Consider the following 15,710-nt stretch of genomic DNA (forward strand, 5'->3'; position numbering starts at 1 on the left):
TATCAGTTAATTGCATTCTTGGCTGTGCTGGGAGTCAGCTTGAACAAGTTAAGTCCTTGAGGAAAGAGGGCGGGTAAGGGGCTGCAAGTGAAGGAGCCAAGATGGAGTCTGTCTGGCTCTCTTAGCTAAGGGAGAGTCAATTCACGTTAAAACAGGGTAGGGTGCGGGGTGCAGTGGCTCACGCCTGTAATCCTAGCACTTTGGGAGGCTGGGGCGGGTGGATCACAAGGTCAGGAGATCGAGACCATCCTTGCTAACACGGTGAAACCCCGTCTCTACTAAAAACACACAAAAAATTAGCCAGTTGTTGTGGTGGGCACCTCTAGTCCTAGCTACTTGGGAGGCTGCCACAGGAGAATGGTGTGAACCCAGAAGGCAGAGTTTTCAGTGAGCTGAGATCGCGCCACTGCACTCCAGGCTGGGTGATAGAGCGAGACTCCCTCTCAAAACCAAAAAAACAAGGTAGGGTATCACACTCTGCTTTACTGGCATACAACTCCTAAATTCAGGGAATCTCCACAGTGCTGTCTTTTGTATGCTAATGTTGACTGATAGTTGCAGGATGGGGCTGGTTAATTGGAAGGAAAAAGACATGGTTAAAGGGTTGGGACTTCCAACCCGTGGTTAAAGGGTTGGGACTTTCAGCCTCAAACCCCAACCTCTATGTAGGGAAGAGGACCAATGGCTTAATGAATCATGCCTATGTAATGAAGCCCAATAAAAACCCAGGACTGGATTCCAGGAGTTTGCGGACAGCTGAACAGGTAAAGGTTCCTGGAGGGTGTTGGGCCTGGGGAGGACGTGGAAGCTCCATGCCTCTTCCCCACACCTTACCCTATGCCTCTCTTCATCTATATCCTTGGTAATACCCTTTATAATAAACTGGTAAACTTAAGTGTTTTTTTTTTGAGTTCTGTGAGCTGCTCCAGCAAATTAATTAAACCCAAAGAGGGGGTTGTGGGAATCCCAACTTGAAGCTGACTGGTCAGAAGTTTTGGAGGCCTGGACTGATGACTGGTGTCTGAAAGGTAAGCAGTTTGGGGACAGAGCCCTCATTCTCTGGGATGCGATGCTGTCTCCAGGTGGATAGTGTTGGAATTAAATTGGAGGACACTCAGCTGGTGTCTGTTGCAGAATTAATTGCTTGCCAGTGGGGAGAAATCCCCACATATTTTGGGGTCACAGAAGCCTTCTGCGTTGACTGTTTTTTGTGTTTCTAGCAGAGCAATATGGTTTGAGAGTTTTTTTTTTGAAACAATATACATAATTTGTTCTTTCTTTTTTCTTAAATTGTGAGCTGGAGCATTTATAGGGTAGGGTGCAAATGCATTATGTGCAATTTTAAGACTAATTATAAAGACCACTAATTCCACTTAAGAAATAGAACATTGTTGGCATGCCAGAAACCTTAAGTGCTCCTCCCCATAACAACCCCATTCTCCTCACTAGAAATAACCATTATCCTGCTTCCTTGGTAATTATTTTCTTGCTTTGCTTCATAGTTTTACCTCCTATGTATGAATCCCTCAACAATAGTTTTGTTTTACCTGTTTTGGAATTGCTATAAATAGGGAAGAAATACCACATGACTTGTCAGTATATTGTTTAATTTTTTTTATATCCTTTAGAAAACTTTGAGCCAGGAATCATGGCAGCCAGACCCAAGCTCTACTACTTTCATGGCAGGGGCAGGATGGAGTCCATCCGCTGGCTGCTGGCTGCAGCTGGAGAGGAGGTTGGTTCCTGACTGGGATTGGGAAGGATGGTAATTTGGGTGGGAATGAAGTAGCCTCCTTTCCTCTTCAGGCTTCGGAATGGTGCCTACAGGCTGTATCTATTATTTTCCTTTCCTATTGTCTTCCTTTGTAAGAGGTGAGGGAGGGATCATAGGATGATGGAGGATTAGGGAGGATTTGGGGAGCTGTCAGGGGAGGTGGTGTTCCAGAAGCTTCATAGGGGCTAAAAAGATTTTTGTGGATCACAAGACAAAGAAGAGAGAGGAGACCCACATCTGCCTCATTCTCTCCATTGGGACTGGCTGATTTTCTGGGGTCTTTCATCTCTGCCTCAGCACCTTAGTCCTGTAGTACTCATGGCTGCCAGCTGGAATGTTAGGCCCAGCTGCAGTCTGGCCTCCCCTTTAACTCCTCCCTTGAAACATCTACCCTATGGGATCTTTCCTTAACTCTGAATTCCCTCCACACTGACTTCTTCATAGATTTTTACAAGTGCCTTGGAATTGTTTTATGCAGGTGTAGGCTTCCTTTTCCCTATCTGAATGCTATCTCCTCTAGAGCAAGGACTCATTACCTTGCTTATTTTTCTCTATTTCCTTTTAGGGACATCTCCCCTTACACTGCTTACCCACATCTCAAGGTTTGGGGGGACCAAAAAAAAAAATCAATCTTTCTCACAAAAGCTTTAGAAACATCATCAATAAATCATGATAATCTCACCTGATTAAAGATCTCTGGATTCCTTTCATTGAATATATGAGCATTAAAGAGAAATTTAACTTGTCTTTATATGAAGGGAAAATAACAGACGAGGAAGAAGAAAAAGAAGAGGAAAAATCACTGGGGAAGTTGGAGAAAGGACATGAGTTTGGAAGGAAGGAAGAACTTAGGTGATGAAAAGGAAAAAGAGGAATGGGAGCAAAAATAAAAAACCAACAAAAAACAAAATCTCTTTGTTGAGGACTTTAAAGTTGGAATAATATCTCTTTATCTTTTATTTAGTTTGAAGAAGAATTTCTTGAAACAAGAGAACAATATGAAAGTTGCAGAAGGGTAAGCCTAGATTTGTTCAATATTATCTTATTAGAGAAAAATGGAAACCTGCTTTGGGAAGTATTTGTTTTGATAAAAGAGACAGAGCTCTAGAATGGCTACTGTTAGAAAAGGCAAGCACATAGCATGACTGCTAACATTGATTGGCTGTTCATCATGTTCCTGATACACAGCTTAATTTGCGTCAGCAAAGGCCACACCAATTAGCCTTCAGAAACTCTTATCAAGTAGGTCATGACAGTGACTTTGGTTAAGAGGATAGAATGAAAATCGTATGTGTCCGCAATAATTGGTTTAATTCTTCCCATCTCACTGAAGAATCCTTTAAGAATCCCCACATCCCCACTCCCCCCACCTCCCACCCCCCCCCGCCATGCTGGCCAGACTCGTCTCAAACTCCTGACCTCAAGTGATCCGTCCACCTCAGCCTCCCAAAGTGCTGCGATTACAGGCATGAGCCACTGCACCCAGCCAACACCCTAAACTTTGAGAATCAGAAGCACTTATACTATAACATATTTACAGTAATGCAGAAAATCGTAAATAATCACGTTAACCAACACACAAAAATGCATGAGACTGCCAAATGAATCTCAGATTTTACATGAAGCAAATGGTAGCCATTTCCTCAACAACTGGGGTCTTTAATTAATCACTTTGGATAGAACCTAAAAATCACAGAGAGAAATTAGAAGTGAACCATCCTTAGATTTACTGCAACTACTGAATAAGGGTATCTTAACCCCTCTTTGCTCAAACCACAGATGGACGCTTGCTTTTCGGCCAAGTGCCTTTGGTTGAAATGGATGGAATGGTGCTGACACAGACTAGAGCCATCCTCAGCTATCTTGCTGCGAAGTACAACTTCTATGGGAAGGACCTGAAGGAAAGAGTCAGGTACTATAGTGTTCATTACTCTACTTGATTCTTAGCCAAACTTCTTCAGTTCTCCACCAACTGAGACCTGGTTCAGGTGTACCTTTCAGCCTGGATTGAGACAAAAAAGACAAATGGGACAAAGGGGAAATGACTTGCTAGACCTGGCATGCCTTGTACTTATACTTTTTTCTTCTTTTGAGACAGGTCTCACTCTGTTGCCAGGCTGGAGTGCAGTGGCATGATCGCAGCTCACTGCAACTACCGCCTCCTGGGTTCAAGCAATTCTCATGCCTCAGCCTCCTGAGTAGCTGGGACCATAGGCATGCACCACCATGCCCAGCTAATTTTTGTATTTTTAGTAGAGACAGGGTTATGCCATGTTGGCCAGGCTGGTTTCGAACTCCTGGCCTCAAGTGATCCACTTGCTTTGGTCTCCCAAAGTGCTGGGATTATAGGCATGAGCCACCGTGCCCAGCCACCTTGTACTTATTCTTAATAAGTACTCCACATCCCCCTTTTCTGTGTACTACTGATAGTGCACTGAATGTTGCATTCAACATTCTCATATTCTCTCCCCACTCCTAACAAAATATGTTCTTAGAAAATAAACTGGTAAGTTATTCTACATGAAGGTAGAAATGACTGATTTATCACACATACTGAGCATTGTATCAATGATCTATTGACTATAAATAATGCTCTAAAACGTATCTTGAAAACTCTAAAACAAACCTGAAACACATTGACTTAAATCAGCAAGCATTTGTTATTGCTTACCTGTCTATAGGTGAGCAAGTATCTGGGTGGCCTATGTGAGTCAAGCTTGACTTAGCTAGACTGCACTCACTGATGTCTGTAGTTAGCCAGGCTCTGGTCATGGGTGTTGGCTGACTATCAGTTGGGATACGAATGGACCATGTGTCTCTCATCCTCTCATCCTGAGCTTGTTCTCATGGCAGCGAGGCAGAGTTCTGAGAGCGACAGTGAAAGCATACTGGCCTCCTAAGTTCTGGGTTCAGAATTGGCACCTCATCATTTCTACCTCATTCCACTCATTAAAGGAAGCCACAGATAGACTGGGAAATAGACCCCATCTATTGATGGGAGGAGCTGCCAAGTTTCATCACAAATACAGGAGGGTGAAGTTTTTTGGCCATTTTTTGGCCTCTGTATACCACAGACATCTATGCTACGCTGGGCATTGTGCTAGGCCTGGCAGAAAATGATTGGGTAATTATTCACGGGGATAGTTTAGTTTCATAAGAAATAACTAGACTTAAGACAAAACAAGTACTTGCAACTATAAAATCTTACCTGGATTTGGGGTCATGGGGCCTGTTCAGAGGTCCCTAAACAGTCATCACTATAAGCATGGACACAGTGCACAAGGTCAGTATACACAGAAGACGCAGTGGGAGAAAGACCAGGGCTCAATTGTTCAGAAAAAGGAGAAAGAACAACACAGGAATGAGCAAGGCCCACAAAAAGTAGCAGCCCATGCCAACTTTCCCATATCTTCATCTTTAAAACAGGCTTAGTCATTCCAACCTGTAATTCCGAAGGTATATGGCAGGAGAAGCAATGTCAAACAGTATGTGAACATGATACTTTTGTAAATAAGTACAAATATGCAAATGCACTCTGCTTCTTATTGTTTTGATGCAAAGTTTTTAATTGGTCTTTAAAAATCTCGTTTTTTCTAAGACAAGCCCTGAGCTATAGATGGTGTTGTTAATATTCTTTTTCTTTGGGTTAGCCATAAACTACAGTAAACTAAAGCAAGTGGACTAGGTGACACTAACATGAAAGAAACATTATTTGTAATTCAAACAGGACAATGAAAGTATATTATTAAATTTTTTCTTCTTCTTTTTCATTCATTCTTTTTTTTTTTTTTTTTTTTTTTTTTGAGATGGAGTCACGCACTGTTGCCCAGGCTGCAGTGTACTAGTGTGATCTCGGCTCACTGCAACCTCTGCCTCCTGAGTTCAAGTGATTCTCCTGCCTCAGCCTCCCAAACAGCTGAGACTATAGGCACGTGCCACCACACCCTGCTGACTTTTGTATATTTAGTAGAGATAGGTTTCACCATGTTGGTCAGGCTGGTCTCAAACTCCTGGCCTCAAGTGATCTGCCTACCTTGGCCTCCCAAAGTGCTGGGATTATAGGTGTGAGCCACCATGCCAGGCCTTTTTTTTTTTTTTTTTTTAAATTTTTAAGAGATGGCATCTCACTATGTTGCCCAGGCCAGACCCAAACTGCTGGGCTCAAGCAATCCTCCCGTCTCATCCTCCGGCATAGTTGGGCCATAGATGTGCCACTAAGCCTGACGCCATTATTCTTTATATGCTGTTAAAAAGAAAAAGACTACAGAAGACCATTAAAACAAATTCATTAAGCAATTAGCATATAATGGGGAATACAAAGACACTCTTGAAGAGATAACTAGCACAGCATGAACATATAATAGGCCAGTAAATAACAGCAATAGAGATACTATGATTTGTTTATTTATTTAGTGTTTGGCAATGAAAGGAAAACTTTAAAGGAAATTAAACATTTCTTTCTCAGTTGCCAGGTCAACAGAAGACCTGTTAAATTATCTATCTTCTCTAAATAAGTGAAAATGTTCTGGTACTAATTGTTTTGTAGTTTTAATAAACTTCATTGAGTTTAGTTTTTAAAGCCATAATAATCAATTATTTGTTTATGGTAGATTTCAACTTAAGGGCATTCGTGAATTCTTTCATACATCCTTTTATTCAATAAACATTTCCAGAGACTCTACTATATCCTGGGCACTTGGCTGGTTCTGGTGCTAGAAATCATTCATGAGAGTGGAAGCTTAAGAGGAAAAATAAACATTATTTGCTCCTGCATCCATTTATACCAGAGAAGTGTTGGAGTAAGAACCCTACGCTCAAAACCTCCTTGATGGTCAAATGGTTGTTTTGTCAGGATCAACATGTACATTGATGGCACCCAGGTCCTGATGATGATGATAATTATGGCCCCCTTCAAATTCCCTGAGGAAAAACAGGAGACGCTTGCTTCCATCATGCAGAAAGCTAAAACCCGGTACTTGCCTGCCTTTGAAAAGGTAGGCTTCAGGTATCCAGGGCTTTTACATTTTGTTTCTGAGAATATTTCAAGAGTGAATATCTGAAAAGAGACACAGAGGCCATGTTAGAGCTTTACTGCCTTTGGATCAAAACTTTAAAAAGGATCCAGAACAAATTACAGGTAAAATTATGGAACCTCCAATGAAATGGAGTTGGAATATACCAAGTACAATGAAAGCATACAGCATTTCTGTTCTGTCTTTTAAAATAAGACATCAGCCTAAGGTGTGACCACCGTGAATACTATCAGGTTTTTTTTTTTTTAGGTCTAATACTAGAGGCTAATTGTGCCTCAATCAAAAGACAAACTCTCTCTCTCTCTCTCTTTTTTTTTTTTTTTTAAGACAGAATCTCACTTTGTCACCCAGGCTGGAGTGCAGTAGCGTGATCTCGGCTCACTGCAACCTCTGCCTCCCGGGTTCAAGTGATTCTCCTGCCTCAGCCTCCCTAGTAGCTGGGACTATAGGCGTGTACCACCATGCCTAGCTAATTTTTGTATTTTTAGTAGAGACCGGGTTTCACCATGTTGGCCTTGGTCTCGAACTCCTGGTCTCAAACTTCCAACCTCAGATGATCTGCCCGCCTCGGCCTCCCAAAGTGCTGGGATTGCAGGTGTGAGCCACTGCACCCGGCAATCGGCCATTTTTTTAAGGAGCTCTGGTTTCTTTTATGCTTAACTTTTTCGTGCCATAGTAGTCATAAAGAATGATGATCTCTGTATGGCATCGGCACAAACAGGCAAAGCAGCTGGCAGCTGGAAGAGACTGCTTTGGGGGCTCCATCACTCCAGGCCTCTTTTGACAACCTCAAGAGCTTGCAGTTCAAATTCTCTCTTATTGGCTAGGTGCGGTGGCTCATGCCTGTAATCCCAGCACTTTGGGAGTCCGAGGCAGGTGGATCACTTGAGGTCAGGAGTTTGAGACCAGCCTGGCTAACAAGGTGAAACCCTGTCTCTACCAAAAATATAAAAAATTAGCTGGGTGTGGTGGCGGGCTCCTGTAATCCCAGCTACTCAGGAGGCTGAGGCAGGAGAATCACTTGAACCCGGGAAGTGGAGATTGCAGTGAGCTGAGATCGCACCATTGCACTCCAGCCTGGGCAACAGAGTGAGACTCTGTCTCAAAAAAAAAAAAAAAACAAACTCTGTTATTGACACACAGCAGTGAAGTGTGGCACCTGGGTGATGCATTCTGGCCCAAATAACCCTCCTTAATCGGATGTTGGATTATTTAGAATGCTCATTTATAAGACTATTTTATTTAACTTGGAGTTGGATATGATAGTTTTTGAAAATGTACCTTAGTGTCTATTATAGTTTGTTCCCAGAGAATCTTTTAAGAAAGTGGAATGATATGATTCATTTATATCATAGTTGTTATTTCTGAAATAAGTAGATGCTTAATACTTGGGTCTAGTCTTTGGCCAGGACTATGTTACTTCTATTCTGTAAGACACAATGTACTGAAGAGTTTTGATTGTGTTTTGGATTTAAATGCAAAGTTACTAATTTCCTTATGTTAAGTTAAAGAACTGGGAACTATTCAAAATGCGACATCACCCTTACTTGCCATTGAGGCTTGGGCTTGTGTTATTTTTTTAGTTGCCAAACCATCTTTTCATGATATTCCTTCTGATCAAGAGAATATATCCTGGAGGCTGCTGTTTCAAACAAAGCATCTCTCTGGGGCTTTGGGATAGATCTTTTCTCTGAGTGAAGAGAATGATACTGAGCAGAAAACAAACCCTGCTTCTCTTATTCACCTATTACTGGGTAACTAAACTGCTTTTTCCAAATCAAAGAATACTGTACTTCAACATAATACTTCAACTCAATAATGTAGATGCTGTATTTCAAAATATGTTAAGTCCAAGTTTTTGTATTTAGATATCAAATTTTATTTCTGAAAATGAGGTGAGTTTTAAAAATTATTTTATAAGAAGTAGATGTTCATTATATAAAAAATTAGACAACACAGAGCTGTAGAATGTAGAAAGAAACCACTACTATCCTCACACCCAAAGATATATCTCAGTCAGTATTATTTTTATATGGTTCTTCCTAGTTTTTCCCATATAAATACATTTTTATTTGTTTTTTGGACTTTTAGATAATTATGATTATACAGGAGATAATTTTGCCGGGTATTCCATTACAATTAACCCCTGATCAACATGTGAATTGGGGCATATAACTTTTGACCTCTCAAAAACTATGAATAACCTACTGTTGAATGGAAGCCTTACTGATAACATAAACAGTGGATTAACACATATTTTGTAGCTATATGTATTAAGTACTATATTCAAAGTAAGCGAAAGAAAAAAACTTTATTAAGAAAATCATAACGAAGCGAAAATATATTTACTATTCATTAAGTGGAAATGGATCATCATAAAGGTCTTCATCCTCATCATCTTCACGTTGAGTAGGCTGAGGAGGAGAAGGAGGAGGGGTTGGTCTTGCTGTCTCAGGGGTGGCAGAAGTGGAAGAAAATTATGTATAAGTGAACCTGTATAGTTCAAACCTGTGTTGTTCAAGGGTCAACCGTATTTAAAATATTTTCAGAATCAGAACTGCTATGTACCTACTACTTGGCAGTAACAAATGTCAGTACTTTTATTTTCTTGCTTAAGAATTTTACTTTCTCATTAAAACAAATGTATATAGATAGCCGAAGTCTCCTTTGAACTGTACTCAACCATTATACCCTTCCTCTCTCCCTTCTCAGAGGCAACCACTATCGGAAATTTGATGTAAATTCTTTCTCTTCATTTTTAAAAATAGAGACCTGGCTTTGAGCTGTTTTAAAAGTATTTACACGTGTGGATCTTAAAATATTTTTATGTACATAGCATCATACTATAAGTTTGTTCTACTACTTGTTTTTATCAACCAACTTTATGTTTTTGAGCCTTATAGGCAAATATCTTGTCATTGCTAATACATTTGTATTTATCCTTTTTGCTTTATTTATTCTATTTACAAAAACAAAACTTTTCTTTGAGTTTTCCTTTGTTTTTCTAGATCCTGGCAGATGATCTGGTTTTCTTTATCTCTAGCTTTTCTTCTCTGGTTCAGAAGGTAAACATTTCTTTCTGAAACTATTAATGTTTGTCCTTCTCTTGATAGGACAAAGATTCAACTTTTCTCCAAACTTCCTGTTTCTGTTTTTGTTAAATAATATTTTATATCCAACTTGTTTTTAAACTTCTTCTAATTTTTTTTTTTTAGCTACAACTTATGTGTATTTATGAACACATTTAACTGATTCCTTAGCTAACCATTGCTCCTTGCTTCTCATGCCTTTCTTCTGGGTGCTTTTTCCTTCTAAGGGAAGCACGTCTTTTTTGGAGTTCTTTCAGGAAAGGTCTGTAAGTGGTTAGCTCTTTCAGTCTTTGCTAGAAAATATCTGTATTTTTACCTTTACTCTAAAATAATGATTTAGATGTTTATAGAATTCTAGATTAATAAATTGCAAACAACTCACAATCTTTCTGTGCCCAACCATCACCAGACACCTGCACGTTAGCTCACTTCAATCACGGCATTATCAGTACTGCACAAAGCCCTCTTTTGCAGACAGCATAGACACTATCTATAAAATCTTCAGCAAGCCTTTGTTTCTTTGCAGTCAGCTTCTCTTCTGCAGATCCTGCCCATTGCCTCCTCGCAACATAGTTTATTCCTACTTTCTTGAACAAATCTGCCTTTCTTTACAACTATCTTGGTAAATTCTTTGACCCGGTGCCACCAGCCCAGAGAGTGGTTGCTCACCCACAACACCTTTTTATCATCTCTTTGATTTGAAAACATTTTTATCCCTTTACAGAATCGACTCTTATTTTTGGCTCTGTGGTTCAAAATTCTTTTTCATCAGTTTGTTACCTCTGTCTCATAGATGACTTGGGTTTCCTTATATGCTGTGTAATTTTTAGCTGTGAGTTTGTCTTCAGCAGGAGTCCCATTTCATTTATTTGATATATCTCATCAAGTGTTTGTACTATAGAATTCACTGATTCTGGCGATTTTTCCCCATCCACACTAACATTTATTTTTATTCTTGCATGTATCACAAGAAGAGACATAGCACTTGAATTTACCTTTGCTCCTTATTTATCAAGTGAACCCACATTTAATGCATCTGGTACTCACAGATGCACCTGAGAGGTTTCTAAATATTCACTCTTCACTGGATAGTGAAAAATTAGCTTTCTACGTGGCTCTGCTTTGGACTTCTGGGATCACATTTGTCACTTGTTTCTATTGGTGGTATAGCCAGCAGGCTTAAGCTAGTTGTAACTTTTGTGTCTCTCTGCACTGGTGGATACAATTTTACTTAGCCACCTCCAGGTTTATAACAGGAGTCCAGTACCAGCATTTCACCACCCAAAAGGCCTTGATAATCACTGACAAATTACCCCCACCAAAATTGTGCCAGTTTACAACATGTGTTAGAGTGTTGGTTTCATCCTATTCTTACCAGCCCTGGAGATTTTTTGTTGTTGTTGTTCTTTATTAAATCTAATCAGAACAAAGGCTTCATGCTCTTGTTAAGTATTTAGACATGCAAAATGGTTTTTACTCTCATTTGATATTCTTTATTATTTTTCTTTCTGTAGATTTTGAATAACCATGGAGAGGATTTTCTTGTTGGCAACAAATTCAGCCGGGCAGACATACAGCTGTTAGAAGCTATTTTAATGGTGGAAGAACTCAATGCTTCTGTTCTTTCTGACTTCCCTCTACTAAAGGTAGTGTATTAACATCCACACAAAGCCCAGAAAAAAATGAACAAAGACTGAAGCAAAATATGCCTCTAGGCCAATCTCAAAAGAAACTTAAGAACACTGGCGTGTGTGTGTGTGTGTGTGTGTGTGTGTGTGTGTGTGTGTGTGTGTGTGTGTGGTGGGGTTTTGTTGTTGCTGTTATTGTTGTTTTTGTTTGTTTTTTTGAGACAAGGTCTCACTCTGTTGCCCAGGTTGGAGTGCAGTGGCATGATCATGGCTTACTGCAGACTTGACCTCTTGGACTCAAGCGATCCTCCCACCTCATCCTCCAGAGTAGCTGGTACCACAGGTGTGCACCACCACACCTGGCTAGCTTTTTTTCTTTTTTTTTTGTAGAGATGGGGGTTTCTCTGTGTTACCCAGGATGGCCTCAAACACCTGGCCTCAAGCAGTCCCCTGGCCTTGGCCCACCAAAGTGTTGGGATTACAGGCATAAGCCACCATGCCCAGCCCAAGAACACTGTTTTAAAAATCATTCTGACCAGGCGCGGTGGCTCACACCTGTAATCCCAACACTTTGGGAGGCTGAGGCAGGCGGATTGCGAGGTCAATAGATCAAGACCATCCTGGCCAACACGGTGAAACCCAGTCTCTACTAAAAATACAAAAATTAACTGGGCGTGGCGGCGTGTGCCTGTAATACCAGCTACTTGGGAAGCTGAGGCAGGACAATCGCTTGAACCCGGGAGGCGGAGGTTGCAGTGAGCTGAGATTGTGCCACTGTACTCCAGCCTGGGGACCCAGTGAGACTCCTCTTGAAAAAAAAAAAAGTAAATAAAAAATCATTCTTTTATTCATTTTGGTTATTTTTCTCTTGCTTATCTATAGGATCTGTTACGAAATAAAACTTTATGAAGGGGGAAAATAATTAATTATTTTGATGTCTAGCATGAACATTTAGCATGATGCTAAACATCATGATGTTTAGCATGAACATTAAAAACTTTCCTGTTTTTAGTGCTTTTAAAACTTTTCTTCCTGGCAAAGCAAAGCTCACACGTCTGTCTTTGTTGTTTCTCCCTCTAGGTCCTACCAGATGACCCTGCCTGCTTTTAGTCCCCCTGATTGTGGGTTCCCACATAGTTCCTCCATTGTTCAAAGCATTTGCTTAGGGGGTGCTGTCAGTCTCCTGTGGCACTGCCCCAGCCCTCAGACAGAATTCCCCTCCTGCCAGACCTTACCTGGCCTCTGTTCCAATTCCTGAGAAACATTTTATCTAATAGGTAACCACGGGTCTTGTGGTTTAAGAATTAGCAGTTTTTCTTACAATAAAAGAAATGCAAGTTCATATAGTTATGTTAGACGTTTGTGTAAACCAAAAGAAGACAAGAAAAAAGACTGGCCAGCTGCGATGGCTCACGCCTGTAATCCCAGCATTTTAGGGGGCCGAGGTGGGCAGAGCTCCTGAGGTCAGGAGTTTGAGACCAGTCTGGCCAACATGGTGAAACCCCTTCTCTACTAAAAATATAAAAATTAGCTGTGCGTGGTGGTGCATGCCTGTAATCCCGCTACTTGGGAGGCTGAGGCAGGAGAATTGCTTGAACCCGGGAGGTGGAGGTTTCAGTGAGCCGAGATCGCACCACTGCACTCCAGCCTGGGCTACAGAGCAAGACTGTCTCAAAAAAGAAAAGAAAAAAGACCTATAATCTCACCAGCCAAATGTTATCTGCATGAGATTTCCTGACCTATTATTTTGCATTTTCCCTCCAAATAGGGTCATACTGAAGATTGTTTTGTGGCCTTCATTTAACATCCTTTTCAATTATCATGAATAAGTTTACAGGTCAACAAATATTCTTTTGCAATAGTATGCTATTTTATTTTCATTAATCAATAGAATCACATCTTCTTAAAAAAAAATCAGAGCTATGGCCGGGTGCGATGGTTCATGCTTGTAATCCCAGCACTTTGGGAGGCTGAGGCGGGCAAATCACTAGAGGTCAGGAGTTTGAGACCAGCCTGGCCAACATGGTGAGACCCCGTCTCTTCTAAAAATATAAAAAATTAGCCAGGTGTGCTGGTGTTCACCTGTAATCCCAGCTACTAAGGAGGCTGAGGCAGGAGAATCACTTGCACCCGGGAGATGGAGGTTGTAGTGAGCCAAGATCATGCCATTGTACTCCAGCCTGGGCAACAGAGTGAGACCTCATCTAAAAAAAAAAAAAAAAGTGAGAGCTATGTAAAAAGAGCATAAATTCAGAAGTCTTATTCCCACCCCTTCCCTCCCACCACCCTGCTCCCATAATCACTTTATTGGCATCCTATGTATACTTCCAGTGTTCCTATTTATGCAGATAAAAGCAAATTAGAATATATAGTCATATTCTTTGCAACTCTCAACTTCCTTGCACAAAACAGAAAATAGTGTATATTCTGTTCTGCCCTGGGCTCAAGGACCTTCCTCTTTCCTATTACATAAGAACATTTTAAATTACTAGTTTATACTCCTTGTAGAGTATCATAATTTACATAACCAGTCTCCTTTTCCTAGAAACAGGTTCTTTCCAATTTTTACCATGTTAACATTCTTTTTTTACATTTTTTGGTGGGGGACAGAGTCTTGCTCTGTCGCCCAGGCTGGAGTGCAGTGGCACGATCTCGGCTCCCTGTAATCTCTGTCTCCCAGGTTCAAGCGATTCTCCTGCCTCAGCTTGCTGAGTAGCTGGGATTAGAGGCTCGTGCCACCACGCCCGGCTAATTTTTGTATTTTTAGTAGAGACAGGGTTTCACCATGTTGGCCAGGCTGGTCTCAAACTCCTGACCTCATGATCCATCTACCTTAACCTCCAAAGTGCTGGGATTACAGGTGAGAGCCACCGCACCTGGCCCCTGTTAACATTCTTACAGCTATTTCTTTTATTCAAAAAAAGTTTTTATAGAGATGGGGGTCTCACTCTGTTGTCTGGGCTGGTCTTGAACTACTGAGCTCAAACAATTCTCCCACCTCAGCCTCCCAAAGTACTAGGATTACAGGTGTGAGCCACCACACTTGGCCTCTTATAGCTATTTCTTTGCTCATACCCATACTTATTCCTTTATAATAATTCCTAAAACAAGAATTGATAGGTCAAGAATATGAATGTGACCAGATGTGGTGGCTCATGCCTGTAATCCCAGCACTTTGGGATGCTGAGGCGGGTGGATCACTAGAGGTCAGGAGTTCAAGACTAGCTTGGCCAACATGGTGAGACCCTGTCTCTACTAAAAATACAAAAATTAGCCAGGTGTGGTGATGTGTGCCTGTAATCCCAGCTACTTGGGAGGCTGAGGTGGGAGAATTGCTTGAACCCAAGAGATAGAGGTTGCAGTGAGCCAAGATTGTGCCACTGCATGCCAGCCTAGGCAACAGAGTGAAACTCCATCTCAAAAGAAAAAAAAAGAATATGAATATTTTAGGGGTATGCACTGCCTGATTGTGACTTTTTAATAGATAAAATAACTCATGCTAAACATGTCAGCAGTTGTATTATTCTCCATTTCAGAAATATCCAGCAAAGACTTTTTGAGGGATTAATGCAGATTCAACACACTGGACTTCATAAACTGAGGTCTAAGCACCCTTCACTGATGACAAAGTTGAGATTTTTCTTAAAGGTTGTGACTGCTATTAAGGCCCTGATTTTACTGTTTCTCATTTCAGGCTTTTAAAACAAGAAATCAGCAACATCCCTACAATTAAGAAGTTCCTGCAGCCTGGGAGTCAGAGGAAACCACCCCCTCATACCCACTACGTTGACTGTGTCAGGAACATAGTGCTGCTCTAATGGCAGCAGGTTGCGTGATGGCAAATGTTATGATCCAGTCGCAGCACCAGCATGTGCTGTCTGCAGAGGATAATAGAAGCGAACTGTAGATCCCAGGAGTAAAGTGTCTGAAAAGAACCAAACAATGCTGCCATTAACAGCAATGCTGATTAAATGTAGTATAAAACCATTCGGATGTGTGTGGCTTTTTAAAGCTTGTCAGTTATGGATGATAGTCTACAACTTTTATGAAATAAATAAATAGGAGCCAGATATATGTAGGGCAGGGGTCCACATACAACCCTGTTCTGTCTGCATCAAGATTGGGACCATTGAGGGAAGAGGGCCCTGCAATTTGGGGGGGAAGGATCTCTCCAACACCCACTCTA

At 41.0% G+C, this 15,710-nt stretch overlaps 1 protein-coding gene across 2 annotated transcripts; it reads left to right on the forward strand.

The window, feature by feature from the left end:
• The first annotated feature begins 1,587 nt into the window (after nt 1-1,587).
• Nucleotides 1,588-15,505, forward strand: LOC105490852 (glutathione S-transferase A4-like). 2 transcript variants are annotated; one of them, XM_071096084.1, is made up of 8 exons: nt 1,588-1,735; nt 2,739-2,789; nt 3,522; nt 3,554-3,686; nt 6,627-6,768; nt 11,411-11,545; nt 12,996-13,005; nt 15,233-15,505. In XM_071096084.1, exons 1-8 carry the CDS (start codon nt 1,649-1,651, stop codon nt 15,340-15,342), a joined length of 669 nt encoding a protein of 222 aa, XP_070952185.1. In that variant the 5' UTR covers nt 1,588-1,648; the 3' UTR covers nt 15,343-15,505. The 2 variants fall into 2 exon arrangements, 1 of the variants encoding a protein (XP_070952185.1); XR_011623118.1 differs by lacking the exons at nt 1,588-1,735; nt 3,522; nt 6,627-6,768; ... (1 more) ...; nt 12,996-13,005; nt 15,233-15,505 and adding an exon at nt 3,873-3,982 and having other exon boundaries at nt 2,735-2,789.
• The last annotated feature ends 205 nt before the right edge of the window (nt 15,506-15,710 follow it).

The sequence above is a fragment of the Macaca nemestrina genome, chromosome 5, assembly GCF_043159975.1.
Source record: "Macaca nemestrina isolate mMacNem1 chromosome 5, mMacNem.hap1, whole genome shotgun sequence".
Classification (NCBI taxonomy): domain Eukaryota; kingdom Metazoa; phylum Chordata; class Mammalia; order Primates; family Cercopithecidae; genus Macaca; species Macaca nemestrina.